General features: G+C 51.2%; 1 protein-coding gene across 5 annotated transcripts; it reads right to left on the reverse strand.

The window, feature by feature from the left end:
* Positions 1 to 1,704: 1,704 nt before the first annotated feature.
* Positions 1,705 to 20,271, reverse strand: TBCEL (tubulin folding cofactor E like). 5 transcript variants are annotated; one of them, XM_038161494.1, is made up of 8 exons: positions 20,196 to 20,271; positions 15,400 to 15,549; positions 13,038 to 13,177; positions 10,936 to 11,117; positions 9,636 to 9,892; positions 7,957 to 8,083; positions 7,253 to 7,369; positions 1,705 to 3,235 (listed from the first exon to the last, which is right to left on the reverse strand). In XM_038161494.1, exons 2-8 carry the CDS (start codon positions 15,530 to 15,532, stop codon positions 2,917 to 2,919), a joined length of 1,275 nt encoding a protein of 424 aa, XP_038017422.1. In that variant the 5' UTR covers positions 15,533 to 15,549; positions 20,196 to 20,271; the 3' UTR covers positions 1,705 to 2,916. The 5 variants fall into 5 exon arrangements, with proteins under 5 accessions (XP_038017422.1, XP_038017425.1, XP_038017426.1 ...); XM_038161497.1 differs by having other exon boundaries at positions 15,400 to 15,546; positions 20,196 to 20,247; XM_038161498.1 differs by lacking the exon at positions 20,196 to 20,271 and adding an exon at positions 17,192 to 18,370 and having other exon boundaries at positions 15,400 to 15,546.
* Between the last annotated feature and the right edge of the window lie 4,662 nt (positions 20,272 to 24,933).

Genomic DNA, 24,933 nt, shown 5'->3' on the forward strand with positions numbered 1-24,933 from the left:
CTTCCCCACAAGGTACCATGATGGTCCCCTGCTGGGTGGCACACGCACAAGACCCTTCCCCACAAGGTACCATGATGGTCCCCTGCTGGGTGGCACACGCACAAGGTACCGTGATTTGGGGCATTTTGCCACATCCTTGTGTGCTGTTCGGTCCCAGTTCCCACAGCTGATCATCTGCACACACAAACTCTCTCTGGTTTCGGGGCGAGTCCTTCTCCTTGGGAAGCCAACCAAGACTTCTGGTTTCTACCCCACGAGTGCTCCACGATCTGCACACAAGGTGAATGCCTTGAGAAAAACCTTCCCCTGGAGAAGTGGCAGGGTGCTGATTTCATACCTGAAGGGACCAGGGGAGCAGGTTTGGGTGGCAGCACCAAATCCCCAGCACCTGTTAACATTCTGTGTTCTCTTTTTCCATCTTCCCACCACGTCTGTCACAAATAAAAGCAGGATTTGAGCTGGTGACAGCACCGATCCCTCCACAGACAGCCCAATTTTTAGTGGGCAAACAAACTTAAAAGCACGCACTTGGCCCTTCTTTATCATCCCATTCCACTCTTTAATGGCCTTTGTTTATTCCCCTCTCTGAAACCCAGACTCTTAATTGTGCTGAGGAAGTTGCTCAAGAGTTACAGCATCTCACTAATAGCAGGTACGATGCCATAAATACACCCACAGAGGCAATGACTACTCTGGAGAATTGGGTCAGAGATACTTTTGCATCCCCATAGGTCTCTTGCCTCGGACTCTGCAGCCACTCAGGGATAACCTACTTACACTGGAGGTCAAGGGCTGGAAAAGGCTTCTAATATTAAACAACCATATCTTCATAAAACTTTGCTTTATAACAAAATATCTTATTAACCACAACTTTTCCTATTGGTAGGTATGTATATATCGTACAGAAGTGTTGGCTTAAGGGTTCTGCTATCAGGCAGCAAATTATTTTCGCTGCCCAAATGGAAAATACATCTTCAGTAAAGCTCTAGCTTATAAAAGCATCATTTTATGTTGTACTGCCACTATCTCCCTGCTGTTTAGTTTACAGGTACCACGGATCTATGGAAAATCTACGCTACCTGTGGAAAATCTCACTCCCTTCCCTATTGCTCATCTCAACGGGGCCAAGAAATTGCTATTTTTGGCAGGGGGATGAGGCACAAATTAGTAACTTGTTTTGAATCCTCCCGTTTTAACTCTTGCTTTGGATAAGGAACTAATCCCCTCTGAACAATCCCCAAATCCTAAACCTGAAGACTATGAGATAATAATACTTTGTCCCCTCCCCAATGATCCCACCCCACAATCCAGGTAAAATGTGAAGAGAAATACACAACTCCAAGAATACCAAAGGAGCTCGGTGATGTGGGAAAAAGCATCCTGGGAAAGAAAGTGCACGTGGGGATAAAGGGAGCATTTCAAAATGAAGGTCAGGAGTTCATGTGTAACTAGAGCCCTCGCTGCACAGCTCCAAAAACTGCTGAGCAGCTGCTTGGAACCAGGAAATTGGGAAAGTCTTGAACTTGGAGCGGGGAAGACACAGGAAAGCGAAACAAGAGAGAGAAAAAGGAAGGAGGATTTCACTGACCAGGCAGGGGAATCTGCTCTGCAGTAGAAAACAGGGACTACGTGAAGCAGCAGCACGCGATGCCTACGAGGGGCGCGTGGGGGAAGCCGAGAGAGAGTGAATCCTGCTGAGACGCGAGAGAGAGTGAATCCTGCTGAACGCCCAACGCGAGTCCAGCTGCTTTGCTGGAGTGAAACCTGCTGAACGCCCAACATGAGTCCAGCTGCTTTGCTGGAGTGAAACCTGCTGAACGCCCAACGCGAGTCCAGCTGCTTTGTTCCTCCACCTCCAGAGGCTGACCCGAGCCAACACATCCTCCGAGTTCGGACCCTACGCAGGGACCCCCGGCCAGGGGCCCCGGGCAAAGTGCTAGGTTTGAACTGGTGCAACAGCAACAAACACAAACTTCAACTTGACTCTTCCTCTCTCCCAGGAGAGGAATTTTAGGCATTCCACTTGCAGCACCCACTGGTACAAGGTGAAGTGCACGGAGGATCTCTTCAGCATCACGATGGACAACAGGGGAAGCTGCTCTTCAACCCCTTGTTGACCTGTTGTTCTAAAAGCCCTTCCAGTGCAGCGCTCATCCACCACCTCCCAAAATTCGCTTTCCAACACACCCTTTATCCCCACAGGCTGCAGGCACCGTGTGAGATGGGTACAGCAGCCAAAACCTCCTTTTTTCCCCCCAAAATCAGGTGGATATAGAGCGTGCACTTTGAAAAGAAAGTTTCTTTCAGGGAAGTTCTTTTTCTTTCCCCCGTGTTGTGCACTCACAGAAAGCAAACCAGTGGAGTGAAGTGGATGCACTAAAGTACCTGAGCTCTGAATCAAGCAGAATACTGATGGAGATCATTCCTGTGAACTCGAGCACAACAAAAGGTTGAGACAGCACCAAGCTGCAAGAAAATACTACAGCAAGCTCGAGCCACAGTTGGATAGCTAGGCCAAAGGGAGATCTGGTGGAGCAAAACACCAAAAAATTTAGGAAAAGAAAACAACAGGTCAAATTCTGCACCGAGCTGTCTCCTCCCTTATGGACCCTGGCATTGTTTAGCTTGAACAACTGACCATTCATGCCAAATCACGAGTATACCGGAGCATCAAAGGAAACATCAAGGTATTGCCCACACTGAAACACACGTCCTGAAGTCAATTGTCACCTCAAGGTCACCTGCAGTGGATGGTGGGCATGGTTCTCAGATCAGGACACTTCCTCCGGGCTAAGAAATTACCTGCTACAGAAACACAACCAAACCTCAACCAACCAACTGAAATAAAAACCTTGCAAAAAACTCCTCAATGCATGTGTGCGGGTGTGTGGGGGCGTGTGGGTGTGGGCAAAAACGCTATTTCATTCTGGGCTCCACGTAAATTTTATCCCCATCCCGGATGCCGTAGGAATGCAGCGCCCTCGAGCTGTATTTCATCTCCTCAGGACCAAAAGGAGCTTCCTGGTCCAAGTAGAAGAGAAGCATGTTGCTTGTTGACAGCTGCACCACAGTTTTTAAGTGCTTCTTCAACTCTGCCACAGTCTGGTCGAGGCGGATGGACATCTCCTCCACCTTGTCCTGGAAGTGAACCTCCACCTTGGCGCTGCTCTGAGGCCGCAGATCCACCACTGCCAAGGGCTCCAGCTTCCCGTACTTGGTGACCAGCTCGTGGTACCTGGAAAATTCAACAAGTCCAGAGTTATGGTACAGCCAGTGCACATCTCCCAGCTCTGAGTGTCCTCCACATGAGACAACATTGACCCTGATTCCAGCTGAAAGCCCCAGAAAGCCCAGGCACTCCAGTCACTGTCCCACAGTCCCCAGGCTCCAGTGTGGCACTGACGTGAGCTCAGTGTCCCACTAGGGAAAAGTGTCTTGCTGAGGAAGGTGAAGTTACCACCAGATCAAGCTGACTGGTCTCAAAACAACTTCCTGACAGCACAGTTTGGGCTCCTACATTTCAGAAATCCCAGCCGTGGCTGCGGTGGGATTTGGAAGAAAGAGAGGACGCTGTGCTCACAACTCTACACCTCCTGCTGCAGTGAAAACACTTCACTGAAGAGTGCCAGAACCGAGGCAGTGCTCACAAAAAGGACACAGCCTTCAGTTTAGATTCCCAGTATCTGTGGCCTCACGACTTAACTGATCATCAGACATTCCTGCTGTTTTCCAAAAGGCCAGCTAGGTCCCAAATGTTACACTCCACTGAGCACAGGATCATCAAGATCACCAAAACAAGGTGTAGCTGCTGCACAGTTTGAGAGCTGATAACAAACAGGGCACATCTTGCCAGCTGATCCTTCACACCTGCTCTAAAACAAGATGGGAACTTTACTAGCAGAGGCACACACTCCACTGTCACCTTGTCCTCGTAGCCAAGTTCTCTGAGCGCTCTTCCCAAGGTCCCTGCAATGGAAAGTCTGTGTCACCCCCGCCCCCCCCGGTATCGCTCCCATCGGGCCAGGCTGGATCTCCCTCCCTGGCTGGGAAAGAGGAGGAATGGCAGCACAAAACACAATGGCATTGGAAAGACAAAGGCTGCCGGGGCAGGTAACGTTTCAGAGCCCCGGCACAGAAGGCGCTTTGTGCTCCCGATCCCAGGCGGAGCTGAACGCGACGGGCGCGCTGTCACAGCCCCCGGGGCAGCCATGGGATCTGGCAGGCTGCGTGACCCCAGGGAGTCCTGCTGGAGGCAGGAATGTTCCTGGAGAACAGCAGCCCCTCTGTGTGCTGGGCACGGAGGTAAGGGCCACAAGGCACTAGGATTTCCCCAGTCCCACGGACACGAGCAGAGCGTCCAGGACGGTGCCCTGCTCTCACAGGCACCGGGGTGCTGGGAGCAGCCCCACGTATCAAAAAGCCATTAGTGCTGAGAGAAAACAGCACTCCCCATGTTTAACCCACCTGCAGGCAGAGCAAAATGCCAACGTGGCAGCAGTTGGGAGGGCTTCTCTTTCTCTGGAAGGATTTGCCAGTGGCAGCATCCGATGGGAAAGAGGGAGAGGGAACCCCACCTCTTGCTGCTCCAACCCCTCAGCCCCTCTGGGACATCCCTTTAACTCTCAGCATCTCGGCTGCTGCAGAGCAGCAACTTCTGGGCCAGCCACAATCACTGTCATGATCATACACTAAGAATGAACTGGGCTGGTGGTGGGGAGAGGATGAAGAGGGGCACAAATTTCAGACAAGCTGAGAGAGAGAGAACCACCATGAGAGAGCCATGATTATCCAAACACGTGCTGTAAACACGCGGTGGTCAAGCAATGCTGTCTGAAATGTTCTTGTATTGAGGAAGGGCAGAATGAGCTTTGCACCCTCCTCCTCTGTATGTGAGCTGCAAAGAAAGCGGGGAGTGGGAGTGACTGGCTGCCCTCAAATCAATCAGGACCAAGGCAGACTGGTGCACGGGTGTTTTGGACCCCAATAACAGGCACCCTGGAGACTTTTCTAATCACCCCTTGCAGCCTGGCAGACGCTGAGGCTGCTGAAGACCTGAGCCTGGCTGAAAGTGTCTGTGATACCGTGCAGATAAACAGTGGAGCAGACAAGCAGAGGGCTCATTAAAACCCCCCAGGCACGAGGACGTCGCTCCACAAGACAGCCAATATTGGATTGTGCACCCGGCGCTCCCTGTAACCACGACATCCACAGAGATAAACTGTTCCTTCCATTTCCCTGCCTGATCCCTTCCAGCTGCAGACAGCAATGCAGCAGGCAGGGGGGTTCTGGTGACAGAGCTTATCACAGGCTGCACCTTGCCAGACTGGAGGGGGGCTGCTCCCACTGGCAACTTTTCCCTGCTCAAGTTTTTCTCCCTCTGCTCGAGGCAGCACTGCAATGCAGATGTCAGACCCTAGCCATAACATGTGTGTCCTGATTAGTTTCTAATTGCCAACCACTTTTGGAGCCACCCCACAGCAGATTTGGGAGCGAGGAAGGGGAAGCTTTAGCAGCAAACGGACACAAAATCCCTCTGCAAGAAATGCCAGCTCTCCCTTTGGACAAGGGCTGCTGATTGTCAGTCCAGGACCTGAAACACTGGGGACACTCTCAGCCATCTGCAGCCTCACTAGAAAAGAGCCTGCAGTGGCCCCCAACTCCTCCAGGACAGAACAACCCTCTCTGGCACTGCAGAAGTCTCTTGGAAACGCTGCACAGATGAAGGGATTTGGACAAAGAGGCCATTGACCATAAAAAAGGCAGCAGCAGTGTTTAAAGGCTAAGAAATCTGAGGGGGAGGTAATTTTTCTAGCAGAAAGCTGGCATGCTGGTCAAAATTAGCCTGCTTTTCTTGGATGGGTGAGATGTCAGTGATCTTTTACATGAGATCCCACCTGCAAACCAATCCCAGTGGTGTGTGGTGACGTGTAACACACAGCCTGTTCCCAAAACCCATGTCCTAGGCATCCTGAGTGCCTGAAGCTGTACCCCACTGTGTCCTTCCCAGCAATATATGGATCACTGACATTCTGTCACCAGCAAACACAAGAAATATGAAATGGTATGGAAATTAATCCCTTTTGGGAGCAGCACCATGAGCTCACAGTCCCAGTCTCCCCTTCCCCTTCCTCTCTCCTGCATTCTCTGTCTCTGCTGTTATCCCTTCCAATATTTCCTTCAATTTTTACGCTTCAAGGCCCTCTAAAATTACAAGTCAGGACTTGTCCTCAGAAAAAGGACCAGCTGTCTTGTCTCCCAGACTGCATGAGTGCCCTCTGGCTCTGAACTGACCCCAGCATGCTCCTGACAAATATTATAATCACTGACCCTATTAATATGCACACAAAATGCCATGCCCTCACTCCCCATTCCAGCCTTCCCACCCCCTTACTGGATTTGCAAGTCACATATCCAGTGCTTTAGAGAAACAAGAGGCATTTTAGCTGAGAGTTAAGCAGAGGAAAACACTGAGCAGATGCCATTTGCACCTCTGTCATCCATGCCAGGCCGTACCTGTGACCTTCAGTGTGTCCCCACCTCTGTCTGTGCCCTCAGAGTCACACACACACTCCTGTCCTACCCTTTTTCAGTAAAAAAATAGATAATAAAGCTTTGCTGTCCAAAAGCACACGAGGCTGTAGGGCAGAGGGCAGGCAAAAGCAGTGGCCTGATGCTCCATGATCCCTCCTCAGCCCATTAGAAGCAGTAAGTGGATGCTGGCACATAAAAGATGCAGACTGAACAGCATCTGCCCAAGTTCATTAGTTTACCAAGATGAACGGATCATTGGATGTACTTTTTTGGCAAAGAAAACCCATCAGACTCGTGATTTGCAGGCCTGAAAGCGAGGGGACAGCTTCCCATTGCCAGCCACATTCCACACACCAGATGGTCCAGAGGATGAGATGCCCCGGCCTGGCAGTGGAGAGCACGATGTGTCCTGGCTTTGGGCACTCCCAAACACAGGTGGATTATGAAGGGAGAAGCCAGGAAACAGTGAAGGTCATGTCCTGAACGGTCCTGTTGTTTAATGGCACTTGCCACACTTTTAAGATCAAATCTGACTCAGGAGTGACCCCGCAAGTCATCAGACAAGAACCCAACAATTTCAGCTCAAGCAGACTGAAGGAGCCAAGGCTGGAGGAAGGTGAGGGATGTCTTTTTCATGGAACAGCTGGCACGTATTTCCCATCACCTGGCCAGTCACCACCCTTCTGTCCCCGCTGTCCAGGGCAGGACAGAGAATTCCCACCTGAAGGGCACCTCCTCCTCGGGGAACTCCATGTAGTAGCGGATGAAGAAGCGCTCCGAGTCCTCCCGCTCGCCGTCGGCCACGATGCTGCCGTTGAGCTTGGTGATGGATGGCAACCTGCAGGCACACAGCGAGAGCCACGGTCAGCCAGGAGGGGAGCCCAGACAGCCTCAACAACAAGGCTGGCACATCAACGTGCCTCGGCTTTAACACCATGGGAATTCCTGCCAGGAAGCTCAGGCCTCGATCTCTTTGAGAGAGCAGGAATGTTCCATGTCATTTCTCAAGAACATCCAAAATTAGGCATTTTCATTTCACCACAGAGATGCACCACATGTGCACAGATTTGTAGGAGCCTCACAAAATCCCCTGAGAAGCAGAGCAGTCAGATTTAAGATTTTCACTTCTCTGACTTTTCCACAAAAGAAGCTCCAATCTTTCTGCTTTCACACAGAACTTCATCTCCTACCAACCTCTTCCTCTGATGAGCTGCTCCCACCCAACAAATCAAGCTCCAATCTTTCTGCTTTCACACAGAACTTCATCTCCTACCAACCTCTTCCTCTGATGAGCTGCTCCCACCCAACAAATCAAGCTCCAATCTTTCTGCTTTCACACAGAACTTCATCTCCTGCCAGCCTCTTCCTCTGATCACCTGCTCCTTGCCTTGTCATGTTTCTGCTGAGCAGAACAAGCCTACAGACCTGGCTATTAGCAGCTTCCTGCGTTCCTCGGTGGTGTAAGACTGCAGCAGAGGAATTCCCAGCAATTTCACTTCCTCGAGCTTCGGGAAAGAATTTAACTTGTCAATGTCTTCCCAGCAATGCAGACCTGCTCAGGAGGAAAGATTTCTGTTAACAAACATAGAAAACACATCATGGATCCAAGATAATCAGACACAGCCAAAGAACATATGTGACAGGAGAGTGTCACTGCTGCTCCTTTGAGAAGTTGACGTTTTGCTCACAATGTGCTGCTAAAAAAATCAACATTGGCTTACAAGACAGAGGAGCTGAAATTCTCTCGTCTAGAAGAATGCTCTCCATGGCTTTTTTATGGACTACTCAGCCTTTGGCCTCACTGCTGGGGACTGCCCAGCATCACTGATGTGTCTATAAAGGGATGCTGCTTTCAGAGTGTTAAAGTCACCGGCACTTCTTTCATTCCAGGCATCACTAAACAGCCATCAAATGGCTTTACCTCACATACACAACCACCCTGGGTCCCATTTCTGCTCACAACCCAATGGTGAAACAGTCCCAGAAGCCATCCAGCCATTGAATGGAAAAGGTTTTAACTCGTTTTCAGCCCCCTCAAGACCTGACACTTGGGATAACAAAGCAAGCAGGAAGGGCAAAACAAAACAAAGCTGAGGATTGAGCACAGCAGAGCATGATTGTGTGGTGAGATCAACACAACTCATCTTGGAGTCCACGCCTGCCAGAACTTCAGAGTGCAGCAGCTTTCTCTAAAACCCCCAAAAAGTTTTAACAAGCTCCTTGGGATTCCTGTTTGACTTTCAGCTCCCAAAACATCAAAATGCAACACAGAGCCCACAGTTCTTAAGCGCCTGGCATCAAAACTGCAGAACTACTTACCAGAAGAGCACTTGTTCCTCGGTGAGACAGTGCTTTCAAATGCAGCTTAACAGGCTTTTCCTCCTCTAGTTAAGCTTTTATTACAGGGATTCCTTGATGCTTACATTGCAGGGCATGTTAATAAAGTCCCTTCTACCTGCCTGACACTTCAGCAGCGCTTGCACAGCATATAAAGCTGTAAAGAACAAAAGCTGCTGGTGCATGAAGCACTCCTGCAGATGAATTTCTGGTGTATGTGTCATACACAAACACATCACAGCCCCCACAGGCTGCCCTGCAGCTCCTTCTCTCCCAGCACAGGGTGCTCTTCCCAATATTCCAACTGCTCATTCTCTTTCTGGAGCGTTGGCTGAAAATCCTCTGGGGCTGGAGTGTAAAAGCAGCTGCCAGCAGCACTTGTGAGGCTGTAATGGCTGAGCACAGAGTCTGCTGGGGGATGCCTGATCCACGCTGCACATGCCCTCATTTTACCTGAGATAAAACAGGGAATAAAGGGAAAATGGGATTCTTTCATCCCCTCCACTGCCAGACATTTATTTATCCTCCCCCAGCCAGGAGTAGCTGGGGCAGGGATGGGAAACAGAGGGAAACTACCAACATAAAAAAAACCTTTCCAGCTCATTTGGATTAACTGGTCCACACTGCTCTGACTCATCCTTTGATAAAGACTGACTACCCAAAGCAGCAGGAAAATCCCACAGATGGGCAAGTTCATTGCTTGTCATCTACACAGAGGAGAGACTCTGATCAAGCAACAAAATCCATCCCAGCTTCCAGGCTCTCACCTGACTTGTGCAAGTTGATGGATCTCAGGTTGGGGAAGAGCCTTGCCAGGGAATCTTCTGACTCTTCGATGGTGGTGAGGTTGTTGTTAGCCAGGATAAGTGTGTCCAGTGATGGAAACATAATTCCCAACTTTCGAATTTCAGTCCAGTCTTGAAGGTTATTGTCAGTTATGTGGAGTAGCTTGAGAGACTGACAGCAAACTGGAGAACAAGACACTGTTTCGTAGTCGTTAAGGCACAGGAAGAGTTCCTCCAAGCTGCACAGGGCAGAAAGGATCATGTCATCAATTTGATGTGATTTTAACACAACTTTCTGTAACAGCTCTGAGAACCTCGCTGCAGAGAAGGCCTTTGAGCACTCCACATTGAGTGTTTCAACTACATCTCTGCTCCCATCCATATTTTCAGAGATTAAAAAAACCTTTTAAGTGCTCCCTGAGTCTCTCCCAGTATTGTGTAACAGATTGGTTGGGGTTGTCTTCTGCTTCTGTGCCCAACAAGCCACCAACCCAGCTCCAACAGTGACTGGGACCTGCTCCCAGAGCTCTCAGCTTAACTTAAAATGAGGTTTTGATACAACACTGATGGAGATTTTTTTCCCTCCACATCTCTGCCAAAGATTCCCATTAAAGAAAGAACAGATCCCAATAAAGAAAGAACAGATCCCAATAAAGAAAGAACAGATCCCAATAAAGAAAGAACAGATCCCAATAAAGAAAGAACTGGTCCCACTAAGTTTTCAGACAACTGAACTCTCACAATCCCAGAGAAGTGCACGTTGGCCATGCAGGACATTCTGTTGTCATCATCTCTGCTCACAAAGCCACACAGAGAGGGATCTGTCATCAAAACAAAGCCACTGAGGACATCCATGGGAGCAGAATGCCAAGGTGGCCCGTGACCAAACCACAGAAATCAACACCTTAGCACAGAAAAGCAGGATGAAATATTCCTTGACAGGTGGCCAGACCCTCAGAAGTGCCTCCCATTTAAAAGGTATGTCCTGCACCATTGCACAGTGACTCAGAGGGAAGTGTGACCCTCCTACATTTTTGGGGTCACCATCCATCTCTGGTATTTAGGTTTGGAGGAGGAGAAGGCCTGGGCTTTGCAGCACCACCCAAGTTTGGTTTTTAGGCCAATGCAAAGCACTCACTTTGGAGTTCATAAACTCCCAAAGGAAAACATCCCTTTTCCTCTACTGATGTTTGCATCCTCACAGCCCCCTCACCCCTCAGCACACCACTCCACAACCCAGCCTTGACCCGAGTGCAGTGCACCCCCAGATTGCCAGGCTTACTCGGGTAATTCCTGCAGGATGGTGTGCACTGTTTCCCAGGAAGCTTTGCTGTTGTTGAGCACAAGTTTGCGGACGCCGGCGAAAGACCCAGCGCAACTTCGCTCTAGAACGGACAAACTGAGAGGGTTGGAACTCAGGTTTAGAAACTCCAAGTGGGGGACGTTGGACACAATTTTACTGACCTAAGTGGGGAGGGAAGAGAAAAAAAACAAAGAAAGAAATGTGTATCAGGCAGTAATCGGACCTCTGGCAATAATATCCCACCTCCTAAAAGGGGCTCTGTGGAATCATCACAAAGCAATGATATGGGGAAAAACACAGGGATATCTACCTGTAATTCATACTCCTGCCACTCCTGATCTAGATGGATTGGTTAATTACTCATTCTGCTCAAGAGTTCATTTAATTACACTCTAGGAGCAGCTTGATAAGAGAAAGGCGGTCCCTTGGGAGAGGTCATAAATCCACCTCAACCCCAAGGCTGGGCAGCTGCACGTTCCAGGAGCCAGCCCTCACTCACAGGGGACATGGACAATGCTCCTGCCACCACGGCCAACACTGAGACTTGTCCAGCTCCCCACTGCTCCCACAGAGCTCAGCCAACCCCCAATTCCCTCCTTGATGGGGGAACTGAGTGGGAAGGAGCTCCCAACCCTAGCGGGCATCAATGAAGGAAATAACTGCGAGTCAGAGAACAGCTGGCTGGAGAGCTGCACTCCCCAAAGCTCTGGGATGGGCACAGACGGGCAGACCATGGCACACAGAGGTCAATAAACGGCCCAGCTGTTGGCAAAGGGGGATTGTCTCATGAACTCAAGTGTGTAATGAGTCGGCCTCACTCCTCCAGGTGATGTCATGGTTTGGGTGCTGCACCTCAGGAATTAAGAAGGCAAATTGGATGACATCAGACCACCAAAAAGGATTTAGGAAAAAATGGAATCTGATGGATGATTGGAAGAAGGGTATCTTTTTCAGTATTATAGTAAAATAAGGAAAGGAGGCATTAAAGTTCTTCTTAGTGGGTATAAAAAGCTGTTGTGTAAGGAACAGTGATGATGCTCCTCCTGCCTGCTGAGAACAGGGCAGGCAGAAATTGGCTGAAATTGCAGCACAGGAGACTGAAATTACACAGCTTAGCCTATGAGGTTATTAGCTAAGCATGGGAACAGGCTACCCAGGGATCTGGAGTCCCCAGCACGGGCAGGTTTTAGGGGTGGGGAAATATTTATCTGGTGTGGACGGGCTGTGAAAACTTAATCCTGTCTCAGAGGAAGGGGCCAGCACACACAGAAGCCTTTCAGTTCCAGGGCAGCCTGAAGAGACTGAGCACAGAGCAGGGCGTGAGATGTGCAGCTCGTGAGGGACCAGTGTATGACCAGAGATGAGCTCACCCCACTGAGCTGGGACACTGCCAACACTGCATTCCCTCCCTGCTTAAAGACATGACAATCTGATGGCACAAAACCCCAGGATATCCTGTTTTTTTTCCCCACATATTTCCAGCAATAAACACTAACATAAAAGGACAGCATAATCCAGTGAGGAACTTCATGACACTTGAATGGATTGAGATTGTTTCACTCCTGTTACATTGCATTTATTGAGCATTATTTCACCCAAGCACTTCAAAGGATTTTACAACAGCATTTAGCATTAATTCATGAGGCTGCAGAAATACCCTTTGTGGTAAATATTATTAAATCTGTTCGGCAGATAAGGCAACAAATGTGGAGAGGGAATAAATACCTTGCCCACCATCACAGTGGCAAAGCTGGGAATCAACTGCCACTCTGTTAAAAACTAAACTGCTCGTTAACTTCTTGGTGCTAGAAATGCCAGTTCCAGTGCTTTGCATGATGAAATAAAACAAAAATACAGATTTTTCACCCACGAGCCAAGACTGTAAGTCACAAGGTACAAGAGTGAAGTGCCACACTGGATTAATTTCATCACATGTATTGCTCAGCTGCTGTCAAAGTAAATAAACATCACCTTCAGAGATGAGAAAGGAGCCACAAAAATGGAACTCTCATCAATGCAACGCATTTGCAGCCAGTAATAGCTGTGAAAGGTACCCAGTGAGGTGCCCATCACCATTTTACCTCGTGCCAGTCTTCCAGTTTGTTGTCAGAGAGGTCGAGCTCAAAGACGTGGGCGCAGAAGGCGGCGATCTCGTTCTCGTCCCCGGCACAGGTGATGCCACAGCTGTTGAGCACCAGCACGCTGGGCAGGTTCAGGCGGTCTGGTACAGGGAAAAAAACAGAAGCTGCCTCTGCTCAGCACTGCCTGGGAGTTACAGACCCCAGCCCCAAACACGGACGTTACAGCCAGCAAGAGAAATCCACCAGCAATGTCAGAATTGACACCGATTTTGGGTTAAATACAGATTTGGTAACTGACACCATCCTGAAGCCTTGGTTGCTAACATGAAGTACCTCTCCTATCAGTGCTCTTCAGTTCTTCCATGTATTTCTGTGCATTTCAGGCCTGTCCTTTGTCATTTATGGCCTGTCTCCTATCAGTCCTCGCCACAACTTCTGCTCTTCCCCAGCAGCTGCTGCTGCCGATAGGACACAGGGCTAGGGGAGTGCCAGCTGCACAGTCAGACTCCCTTATCCTCTTGCCCTGAGCCCACTTGGGCCTAGTCACAGCCAGAAGGTATTTAAACATTTCTGAGGAGGTATTTAAACATTTCTGAGGAGGCATTTAAACATTTCTTAGGTGGTATTTAAACATTTCTTAGGAGGTATTGAAACATTTCCTTTCTAAGCTTTCCCTTCCAAGGTTCAATGGAGAGCATTCAGCATTCATCCAAAAACTCTGCTCTGCCTTTCCATTTCTGCTGTGGTTTTGCTCCAGCTCCTCCTCAGACAGGTGACTGCACTCAAAGCATCAACCAAGGACTTGGGCCTCAATCACAGCCCGCTGTGCTGAGGCTAAACCATGACAAAGAGCTGGGGTTTGTGACAGAAAATTTCCACCCAAGAAATGCACGTTGAGGCGAGGCAAGCCATACACTCCTTCATGTACAACATGGCTTGCCCACCTCTCTGGAGCAGGAGAATCCATTAAAATCTAACCACAAGCTTTTTCCTAAATAGGTGGCCCCTTTTCTCCTTGACACTTGGCAGCTGCACGACAAGGAAGGGATTCTAGTGAACAATTTCCTGGAGTCATCTGGGTTTGCAAGTTTTCTGGCTCAGAAGTGTCTGGTTTCTTCAAAGGATAGTGTGGCACTTTGGGAGTTACTAATGCAGTGTTTGTAAGTCATGTCTCAGTCACATTTTAAGACGTGGCCTCTTTTCAGTACCCCAACAGCTCAGGCAGAGCAGGAGAGAGGTAAATTTACCTGCAGAGAGGGCACTGACTGAACATTCCATCAGGCCATTTCTCTGTTCTTGTTCATTTTCAGAGTGTTTTATCCTCAGCTGAACTCAGGCCCTTTTTTCTCCTCTGTCAAACCCAGTTATTGGAAACTTCATCCAGCTGATTTCCATGGCTGTTTTCCCCTTTGGGGCTGGTTATGACACAAATTGACCTGATGGAAGTTTGGATCCCTCCCACAGATGATGACGGGCAGGATGTGTGACACAAAGCAGGGGCAGCTCTGATGGGATCAGTGTGCATCTCAGACCCAGCCGTACCAACCAAGAATTAACTGCCAACATCAGAGCACGAGGGAAGACTAAAAGGTGTCACACGGATCTAGTTCAGAGGAGATGGTGACACAGATTCTGCAGCCTGGGAGGCTCAAGGACATCCACGAGCAGCACAGAGCTTCAGACACACATCTGGCTGAATTCCCTGGAGGCAGCAAGGTCAGGAGCACAGGAGAGGGGAATTCTCCACTAGGTCACAAAGCTTTTGGTGCCTCGAGAGGACAAAGAATACTGCAAGTTCACCTGAGGCACTTGTCACAACAGCAGAGATGCAACCACTCATCACTCTGCCTGAAATATGTCCCCTCCTGTGCACACTGAGCTCCTGTCCCTACAGGCATCGAAGCAAGCTGGTGGCATGGGAACCAACCTCAAATTTAGATTTTTTATGTATTTTTAAGCCACCTCTTCCAGAAGACCTGTTGCTGCAGCCAATAATAAAATAGGATCAGTGGCCTGAAGGAAAGCTCCAAGGACTGCTGAACCCTCAAAACACAAACTGCACGGGGCCTGAGGTCCATCTTCCCCTCACAGGGCTGGAACCTGGTGATCCTGAAGGTCCCTTCCAACCCAAACAATTCTGTTTTGTTCTCTAATTCTGATTCTGTCATGCTGTAGAGAAATTTGTTTTTTTTTTTACAGCAACCAGTTCAGTCACTTTCTCCCTTTGTCAGCTTCCAGTCTCTCAGCTCTCCAGTGAAACACCACATTGTGATGGTTCTTTTTCTGGGCAATTCAAGATGATTCCTCTTTCAGCTGATTCCTCCCAGCACCCCCCTAGATGCTCAGAAAGATCAGAATTTACCTTTCATGGGCGAGCCCTGCGGAGTTGCTGGGACGTGCACCCCCATGCCAGGCCCACGGCGGTAGGGGAAGTTCTCAGGGCTGTATTTCTCACACAGAACTTGCATGAAACTCCTTCCACTGGGCTGGTCCATGCTCCCTTCTTGGACTTCTGGTCAAAAAAAGAGAAAAACAGAGCAGATGAGCAGTCAGCAAGTTATAATCACTTCTAACAGTGGTGCTTGAGAACATGGGGAAAGCAAGCAGATGGGTCCCAGGTTTTATTTCTGAGCTCCAGGTCCTATTTCAAACTCCAGGTTAAAGTAAAACATTTCTTGGAAAGAACACAAAGTCAGGAGATTTGGTGCTGTACAGACACAGCATTACAGGGCAATCTCAAGACCTCCTTACCCCACGTGCTCTCCCAGGACAATTCCAGGCTGCAAAAGGTGACTTGTCACTTCTGCCCCTCCCACGAGGACTGTGAGAAACCCACAGCTACTCTCCAACACCTTTCCAGGGCAGGCAGGGGAGGAAGGAGCAAACAGCTGTTTGTGAGCAGGAGATTGCTCCAACAGCTGTTTGCCAACTTCCCCTTTCTGCTGTGTCACCAAACAGCGGCCGGCCGGGCCGAAAGGCAATTTCTGCCAATTCCATTCTGCAGCTGCCTAATGCATCTGGGAGATAATGACCGTGCCCTTCGTATCTGGGCACGGCACAGAGCAGCACAGGAAGGAGGCCTTGCCTCGCCACAGATACTGACAGCCAGCTGGGAGTGCTCTTGGCACCAGGACCCCCCCACGGCCGGGGCTCTGCCCTGCCCAGGGGGGACTCAGCCTCTGTCTCTGCCCTGTTTTCCTGTGCACGCTCTGAACCTGGCTTTTGAAGGGTTTGTGACACAGGAGCACAGCTTGGCTCAGGAATGAAGAGATGGTTGTTTCCAGAGGTCTCCTGGTCCTGCCACCCATCGTGGACACAGCATCACAATCCTGAGTGTGCAGAACCAGTGCAGGTTTCCCACGCTGCACAATTACTCATAGGGCAGCTTTTCCACTAATTAGTGCAAAATCACATTTTTAAACCTCAGACCGGGGCCAAACATTCATTGCAAGCCATGTTGCTCATCTTGACTTAAAGTTTCTGCCTGTTTCTTTCCCTTAGACTTGTTACAGGTGAGGATATAAAGCTAGATATAAAATTCTTAACAAAAGTGATTTCACTAAAGCTCCCTTTGCTGAGAATCACCTGCTTAACAAGTTCCACTTCACTTCTTCATGACCAGACTACCCAAAACCCACCAACCCAAAGGATTTGAGTACAATAAGCAGCAATTGACTGAGGCATGCCATCATTTTTATATTCTGTATAAAGTTTAAATGTCACAAATAGGGACTTACAGGATTGATTAGTCTTTTAAAAAAAAACCCCAAACCCACAAGTTTCATCTCTCAACAGCTTGGTTGATTCATAGCTCAAACTTGACTCATGTCACTACTCTAGAATAAAAAAATAAATCCTCAGACTGGAGTTTGATAGGAACAAGGCATTTAGTCTTGGGCTAAACCATCCCACAGGGTACAGGAACAATGTGCACTGAGAGCCAAGGCTTTAGGCTGAAAGGCCTCGTTCCAGAGTGCTTTGGGAGCTCAGCACCATCCACAGATGGGGCTTTCCAGACACCCATTCAGACCTCCTGGTCTGGAAATTCTGGAACTGCCATGTGCATAAAGCCCTCTGTCCTCCACGCGGCTTTCCCATCTGCTCCATGACCTGCTGAACGAACATCAGCTGCAAATTGCACAGGAGAAACTCACCTTAGAGGCAAAAAATGCTGTTTGCAGCTCAGGTGTGAGAGCAATCCGGAACTGAGAAGAAAAACTACTGCCATTTACACCCGACACCTTTGAATCCCCAACATTTTCTTCCTCAAGCTCTACTTTTGAACGCTGCGAGATGCCAACAATGCTGTGGGGTGGGCAGCCACCCTTCCCAGCTCCCCTCCCACGGGATTCCACGTGCCCTGTAATCATCTGTCACTCCTGTGGCTTCCCGGAGTCCCTCCAGTTGCCTGGGAGCAAGGAGCAGCAGGATGTGTGAGGCAGTGACAGGTTTCAAGGGAATGCCAGGACAGGGTGACCTGCACGGTGCACGTTTCTGAGCGCGGCCCTGCTGACAGCACCAGGGACAATTCAGGGCTCAAAATAACTCTGGGTTTTCTAAATGACAGCTCAGAGTGCAAACGAGGCACTTGGGTTTGAGAGGTGGCAACAAAGAGCCTTTGTTGTTGTGTTTGAGTGCTCGGCTGCAGGGCTGTGGCCCCAGTGAGGAAGGACAGAGAATCCCAGAATGGTTTGGCTTGGAAGGGACCTTCAAAATCATTTCACTCCCATCCCTCATGCCAACACCTTCCACTATCTCAGGCTGCTCCAAGCCCTGTCCAGCCTGGCCTTGGACACTCTCAGAGATCCAGGGGCAGCCACAGCTTCTCTGGGCACCCTGTGCCAGGACCTGCCCACCCTCACAGAGAGGAATTTCACCCCAAGATCCAGCCTAGAGCCACTCTCTGACACTCTGAAGCCATTCCCCCTTGTCCTGTCACTCCAGGCCCTTGGAAAGTCCCTCTCCATCTGTCTCCCTGCACTGGAAAGTCACACTGAGGTCACCCCAAACCCTGTCCTCTCCAGGTGAACAACCCCAGCTCTCCCAGCCTTTCTTCCCAGCAGAGCTGTTCCACCCCTCTGGTCCCCTGGATCTCCTCAGCAGCTCCACATCCTTCCCCTGCTGGCATTCCCAAGCTGGAAGCAGCACTGGGCAGGATCTGGAAGGAGGGGCACGACCCTGATTGAGATTGATTCCAGGGAGGCCCAGCGAGCTGCTGCAGCTGATGGGGAAAAGAGAACAGCAAAACCAGCACGGGAAACATTTCCAGCTGAGGGGTGAAAGGAGAACACCAAAACCAGCATGGAAAACATTTCCAGCTGATGGGGAAAAGAGAACAGCAAAACCAGCATGGAAAACATTTCCAGCTGAGGGGTGAAAGGAGAACACCAAAACCAGCGTGGAAAACATTTCCAGCTGAGGGGTGAAAGGAGAACACCAAAACCAGCATGGAAAACATTTCCAGCTGAGGGGTGAAAGGAGAACACCAAAACCAGCGTGGAAAACATTTCCAGCTGATGGGGAAAAGAGAACACTGCAACCAGCACGGAAAACATTTCCAGCTGAGGGGTGAAGAGAAAACACCAAAACCAGCGTGGAAAACATTTCCAGCTGAGGGGTGAAGAGAACACTGCAAGCAGCACGGGAAACATTTCCAGCTGAGGGGTGAAGAGAAAACACCAAAACCAGCGTGGAAAACATTTCCACTGAGGGGGAAAAGAGAGAACACCAAAACCAGTATGGAAAACATTTCCAGCTGATGGGGAAAAGAGAGAACACCAAAACCAGCATGGAAAACATTTCCAGCTGATGGGGAAGAGAGAACACTGCAACCAGCATGGAAAACATTTCCATCCCCTATGCCCTGAGCCTTCCAGGAGAGGAGGAGACCCTTCAGGACAATGACATCACTAATGGCATGCTGCTGAAATTCCAGTGCCACTCAGACGCCTCGGGGGCACATCCTGAACAGGCACACACCGAACACATCCCGCCGTGTTTGCACACACCAAACAGAGCCTCAGGAAGGGGTGAAGGGCACAAACACCCGTCTGCAAGGAGCTGCAACAGCCTCCCCCCGAGACACGATTCAGGGAAATCGTTTTTGAGATGATCTCCAGAGGCAGAGCAGCGAATCACAGAATGCTCTGGGTCGGAAGGGGGCCTTGAGCATCGCCCAGTTCCACCCCTCTCTGCCGTGGGCAGGGAGATCCCGGCGGGATTTCCCAGGGATGGCAGCAGGGCAGGGAGCCCGGCCCTCTGAGCCACCGGGACCAGCCACCCCCGCAGGTGACACTTTGTCAGGGCCCCCATCATCAAAGCCAGCAGGGCTGTTTGCTCCCCCACCCCAGCACTGTGCTGAGGAGCCCAGAGAGCACGTGGGGGACACCCGGCCTGTCCCTTGTCACGCTGCTGGCCGGGCTGTGCCCCTGTCCCAGCGCAGCAGCAATCATTCCCTGGGGACACCCCTGACAGCTCGGGCCCTGCAGCCCCCAGCCCCCGAGGCCGCTCCCCGCCCCTCACACGGACTGTCCCTGTCACTGTCACCGTCCCTGTCCCTCTCCCTGTCTCTGTCCCCTCACACAGAGTGTCCCTGTCACTGTCACCATCCCTGTCTCTGTCACGGTCCCTTCACACGGTCTGTCCCTGTCACTGTCCCCTCACACGGCCTGTCCCTGTCCCCGTCCCCTCACACGGCCTGTCCCTCTCGCTGTCCCTCTCCCAGTTCCTGTCGTTGTCCCCGTCCCCTCACACGGCCCGTCCCCGTCGCTGTCCCCTCACACAGCCTGTCCCTATCGCCTCACACAGCCTGTCCCCGTCACTGTCCCCGTCCCCTCACACAGCCCGTCCCCGTCGCTGTCCCCTCACACGGCCTGTCCCCGTCGCTGTCCCCGTCCCCTCACACGGCCTGTCCCTGTCGCCTCACACAGCCTGTCCCCGTCGCTGTCCCCTCACACGGCCTGTCCCCGTCCCCGTCGCTGTCCCCATCCCCTCACACGGCCTCGGGCTGGCCCCGGCTGACAGCGGCCTCCGCGCTCCCGCGGCGCGGGCGGGGCCGGGCCCGGGGTGTGGCGGGGCTGCCCGGGCGGTGCCGGGGGTGCCGGCGGGCCCCGCTGTCCCGTGTCCCGTGTCGCTGTCCCCGCGCCCAGCCCCGCTCACCCAGGCCCGGCCGCCGCGTCCCGCATCGACCCGGAAGCAGCTCCAAACATCACGTGACGCCGCGCGCGGTCACGTGGCGGGGCGCGCCCCCCGTTGCCGCGGAGACGGCGACGCCGATGACGTCACCCTGTCCCCAAGGAGGGTTTCCTCGGGATGCGGCGGGAATGGCGGCGGCACGGAGGGGATCCCGACCCTCGCCTCGGCCCGGGAGGAGCCCCGGCAGGGCTGCGGCCAGCGCTGCGCTCCTCGGCACAGCGGGGACAGCGACATCCCGGAGCGGGGTGACAGGGATGGGGGACAGGAGCGTGTCCCTGACAGGGAATTGGGGCTGTTCGGCGGCTGGGAAGGGACCTCACCCCTGTCTGGCAGTGCCCAGGCTCTGCTCCAGGGGCCAGCAATGGCACAAGGGGAATGGGCAGGGACTGAGCCCGGAAAGTTCCACCCGGACAGGAGGAAGAGCTTTATTATTTATGACTCAGGGACCAAGTCACCCTCACTGGGGAGATTCCCAAACCCCCTGGACACAGCTCTGTGCCTTGAGATGACCCTGCTGGAGCAGGAGGACCCACTGAGGTGTCCTTGCCCTGGCCCAGTCTGTGACTCTGTGCTGCCACACAGAGCTGATGCCAAGATCCCTGCGGGGCCAGGGCCAGCTCTGGGCACAGGAGCTGCCTCAGGGGGCCACCCCCTCACCCCCAGGTTCTGCTGGAGCCAGATACATAAAATCAACCAAAACCTGCCAAGCCATAACCACATAAAATCACCTAAAACCTGCCAAGCCATAACCACATAAAATCAACCAAACCCTGCCAAGCCATAACCATAAAATCACCTAAAACCTGCCAAGCCATAACCATAAAATCACCTAAAACCTGCCAAGCCATAACCATAAAATCACCTAAAACCTGCCAAGCCATAACCACATAAAATCAACCAAACCCTGCCAAGCCATAACCACCTAAAATCAACCAAAACCTGCTAAGCCATAACCATAAAATCACCTAAAACCTGCCAAGCCATAACCACATAAAATCAACCCAAACCTGCCAAGCCATCACCTCTGCCCCTCCAGGATGTCAAATGCCAGCAGCACCGGCAGCGTTGGCTCCTGCAGCAGCCTCACCCTTTGCTGGCAGTGCCCACCTGCTCCTCACCAGGTCACCCCCTTCCCTCCTGTTTTCTCAGGGCTGGCACCTCCTTTCCTGCAGGGCAGCTCCAGGACAGAATTAGAGAACCCCAGCGTGATTTGGGTTGGAAGGGACCCTAAAGCTCATCCCGTTCCACCCCCCTGGATAGGCAGGGATGCTTTGCACTAGGCCAGGCTGCTCCAAGCCTGACCTGGATGACAAATCCACCCAGCCTGGTTCCCCAGCTCCATCCTTGCGTGGTAGGAAGCAGAAGCTGCCTGAAACACGGCCTGTCCTGCCTGGCAAGGGCAGGGAGCTGGGGGAGAGCTGCACCAGTCATGGCTGAGCGCCTGCAGAGCATCTCCTGGGCTGTCACATCACCAGGACAGCTTTGTCCTGTTCCCCCCAGCCCGGGCTGGCCACAGTGGCAGCACTGTGGGGGCACAGCACAACTGGAGGGGCTCAGCCCCAGCCCAGGGTCTGCCTAAACTCCTGCTCTGCCAGCAATCCCCTGCCTCACTTGCACCCACACAGCTCATGCCAGGCTGGGGAGGCAATCCTGGGATCCCCAGAGCTAAACCTGGGGGTTCCTCAGCAGAAAATCTCCCTCCCAGGAAGCCAAGTGAGACCATTGCCAGAGCTGGAGCCATCAGCCCATCACATCCACTAGAAGCTGTAACAGGCTGAGTCATGGAATCTAATGAGCTAATCAGAGGAGCCCAAACCTATCACCAGCAGGAAAACCCAGCTGCACTGTCTGCCATGCCCTGCTTCTCCTCGGGCTGTCTAAACAAAGCACAGAGCATTTCCTTCGGGACCACGGCAGAGAAAGCCTTGCCTGGTGCCAGGGTTAGGGCAGACTCCATCACTGTGCACATCCTGGGGCAAAGTCACCCCTGTGGCAGGCTCGGGGCTTGCCAGGTGTCCCAGCCCACATCGCACAGCCCAGCTCCAGCTCCAGCTCTGCTGTGGCCACCCTGCCAGCCCCACTCTCCTCTCGGGTTGCTTTCAGCAGCAGCCCCGAGCTGAAATGCGTTTCCTGGGCCTCTTTGCCCTTTAACAGACAGAAAACCACTTGGGTGTTCTTCCTTTTTGCTGTTCTTCCTTTTCACCCCGCTGACACAACACTGGGTTTATTCTGCTCCTGGGCAGGCCAGCACAGCTGAACATCTCCCTGCTAGCACTCCCCAAAAACCCTTCTCTCCCCTGCTCTGAAGGGCTCATTGGGTCCTTTCAATGCATTCCAGGGAGAGCTTTGTCTGCACTTGGTTTCCTTCCCCCTCTGCTTCTCGGATCTGTTTCAGGGAGATAAAGAATTCCATTGCATCCAGAGGCCACACTCTTCCCCTAACAATCCTCGTGGTTTCTTTTTGCACGGCTCACCTGGGCTATTCAGTTGCTAGAAGGCAGACAGGGCATATTTCAGCTGGTAACTGGCACCACAGTTTGATTGGGAACGCGTTTCAGGGGCTGCTTTCTATAATTACAGATGGGTGGATAGAGCAGATGTCTGCGTTAACCTCCACTGTTAGTGTGAGAAAGTGGCTGCTGCACCCCTGGCTGACTTCAGAGCCCATTTCCACGGGGCCTGGGCAGGTCAGGGAATTGTTAACGCAATCTCATCTTCCCCCTCCAGGGAGCAGTTTGAATTCAGCCCAAGCTAACCCAGATCCCGAGCGCTTATCACGCTGTCTGTCTCATTGTTCGGGTTTGGTGGGTCTCCATCTCCTCCTCCCTGGCACACAAGTATCCTCTTGCCCAAGCTTTTACCAGCCCTGGCCCCTCCCTGGCAGGCTGCCCTCTTTCCCACAGCTGCTTCCCCGGGGTTAAACAGGCCATGGGAACTGGGAGAGCTGGGATCAGCACACCCTTCCTCCTGCCTGGGGATGCCAGCAGTGATGCCTCACCCCACTGACATGTGTGAGGTGGCACAGCCACCAAATCCCAGTTATTTTCATATTTTTCGAGCTGGACCTGAATAAACTCAGTGAGCAAAACATGCTCAGTATCTGAAAATAATCCCATCCCAAGGCTTCCCTCTAATGCATCACAAATTAATGTCGCCACAAATGTCACTGGGGGCACTTACCAAGGTCTGAGTTGCACAAACAGAGGCCAGAAGGGAATCACAGCCAGAATAAAAGCCACAAACTCCCCTAATTTCACTGCCGTTTGGGCTGAAAGGCAAAAAAACCCCAAAACCCTCTCATGTATTCCTGAAAAATTACCTGAGATGGAGAAGCAAACCCAGTCTGTGAAAAATCAAAGAGTTAATTACTCACTGTGCTAATGAAAAAAAAAACAAAAAACAAAAAAAGCAGGCTTTATTCCAGTTAGAGTGAGGCATCTAAACCCAATCAATTCCCAGCTCACACTAATAACACTCTAAAGGTCTCAGTGCACACAGAGCAGGAGTGTCGCTGTCACACTCGGGGACACCGAGGTCACAGAGTTTCCCTGGGTCACACAGAGATAATGGCAGCAGCAGAGGAAGGAGCATCTTTTGGACTGTGCTGCTTATCAGAATACTTCTCCCTATATTAAAAACAGCAGAGGCTTTAGGGGAGGGCGGGGGAGAGGATTTAAACCATGCAATTTTCTGTTTCTTTTCTGTAGCTTTTTGATCCTTTCACTTTTGGGTCTAGCAAATGCAACTTTCTTCATCCTCGGAGATTATTCTTCAATTCCTCAAAGAGGCTTCAATTTTCTCACAAATCTCTCTTCCTTTCACTTAATTTAAACATTTATGGCCAATTCCATGATTTAATAATGAGAAATAAAATTGGAGATTTACTAAGTGTGGAGAGAAGACCTTTCATTCCATCTGGGGATTAGGAAGGGAGTTAAAGGTGTGAGCCCTGCTAGCCTGCCCTGAGCTCCAGGAGAGCCCAATCCTGAGGGATGCTGAGCATTCCCTGCTCCCACCCAAACCTCAGTGCTGAGCACACTGCAGATTCGGCCCCTAAAGGCTGAAGCAAGCCCATAAATCCACAGCAGAGCTGTTTCAGAGATATTTTGCTAATAACTTTAGAGCCTGACTTCATTCAGCACCAGTGGCAGCTGATCAGGGCCAAGCTGCTCCTGCTCCACCATTAATTTAAGGTAACTGCTCACTGGGATCTTTGGTTCCGCACAGATGCTCCCCAAATCACTTCTTCAGTCTCTGTCAATTATCCGAGACTAATGCACCTTGAAGTTACCTTTTAGAGCAAACATTTCTCCGTGGCCATAACTCTCAAATATTATCAGTGGCCCAAAGACGGGGACAATGCAGCTTTCAGCTCCGGAAATTGAGGCTGCGCGTTCAAACGGAGAAATCAGAAATAAATCAGCGCCAGCAGAGCCCCAAGATCTATTGCATTTTCATAATTTGGCAATTGCTAGAGGACCAAATGGACCTTGAGCTTTTTATGCAGTTGATTTCATTTTCTGGATGGATACAATTAGATAAAGGCAGCTTTCTCAGGTACTGCTGCAAATGAAGTCTGGCAAATCAAATCTTCCCCCCCTCGGGGCCACGCTCGCTCAGCTGGCTGCTGTCACCCCTCTCCAGCACCATGGGGACCCTTCTGGGTGCTCAGTGCAGGGTGCAGCTGCCCTGCTGTGCTTGG

The sequence above is a fragment of the Motacilla alba genome, chromosome 24 (genome assembly GCF_015832195.1).
Source record: "Motacilla alba alba isolate MOTALB_02 chromosome 24, Motacilla_alba_V1.0_pri, whole genome shotgun sequence".
Lineage (NCBI taxonomy): Eukaryota > Metazoa > Chordata > Aves > Passeriformes > Motacillidae > Motacilla > Motacilla alba.

What these genes read in the sequence shown, in the direction of transcription:
- TBCEL (XM_038161494.1), bottom strand. Translation starts at nt 15,532, where the DNA reads ATGGACCAGCCCAGTGGAAGGAGTTTCATGCAAGTTCTGTGTGAGAAA. An exon ending in AGGAAGCTGCTAATAGCCAG is followed by an intron (nt 7,370 to 7,956) that starts GTCTGTAGGCTT and finishes GTGTGCCTGCAG; the next exon opens with GTTGCCATCCATCACCAAGC. An exon ending in GAGGAGGAGGTGCCCTTCAG is followed by an intron (nt 3,236 to 7,252) that starts GTGGGAATTCTC and finishes TGAATTTTCCAG; the next exon opens with GTACCACGAGCTGGTCACCA.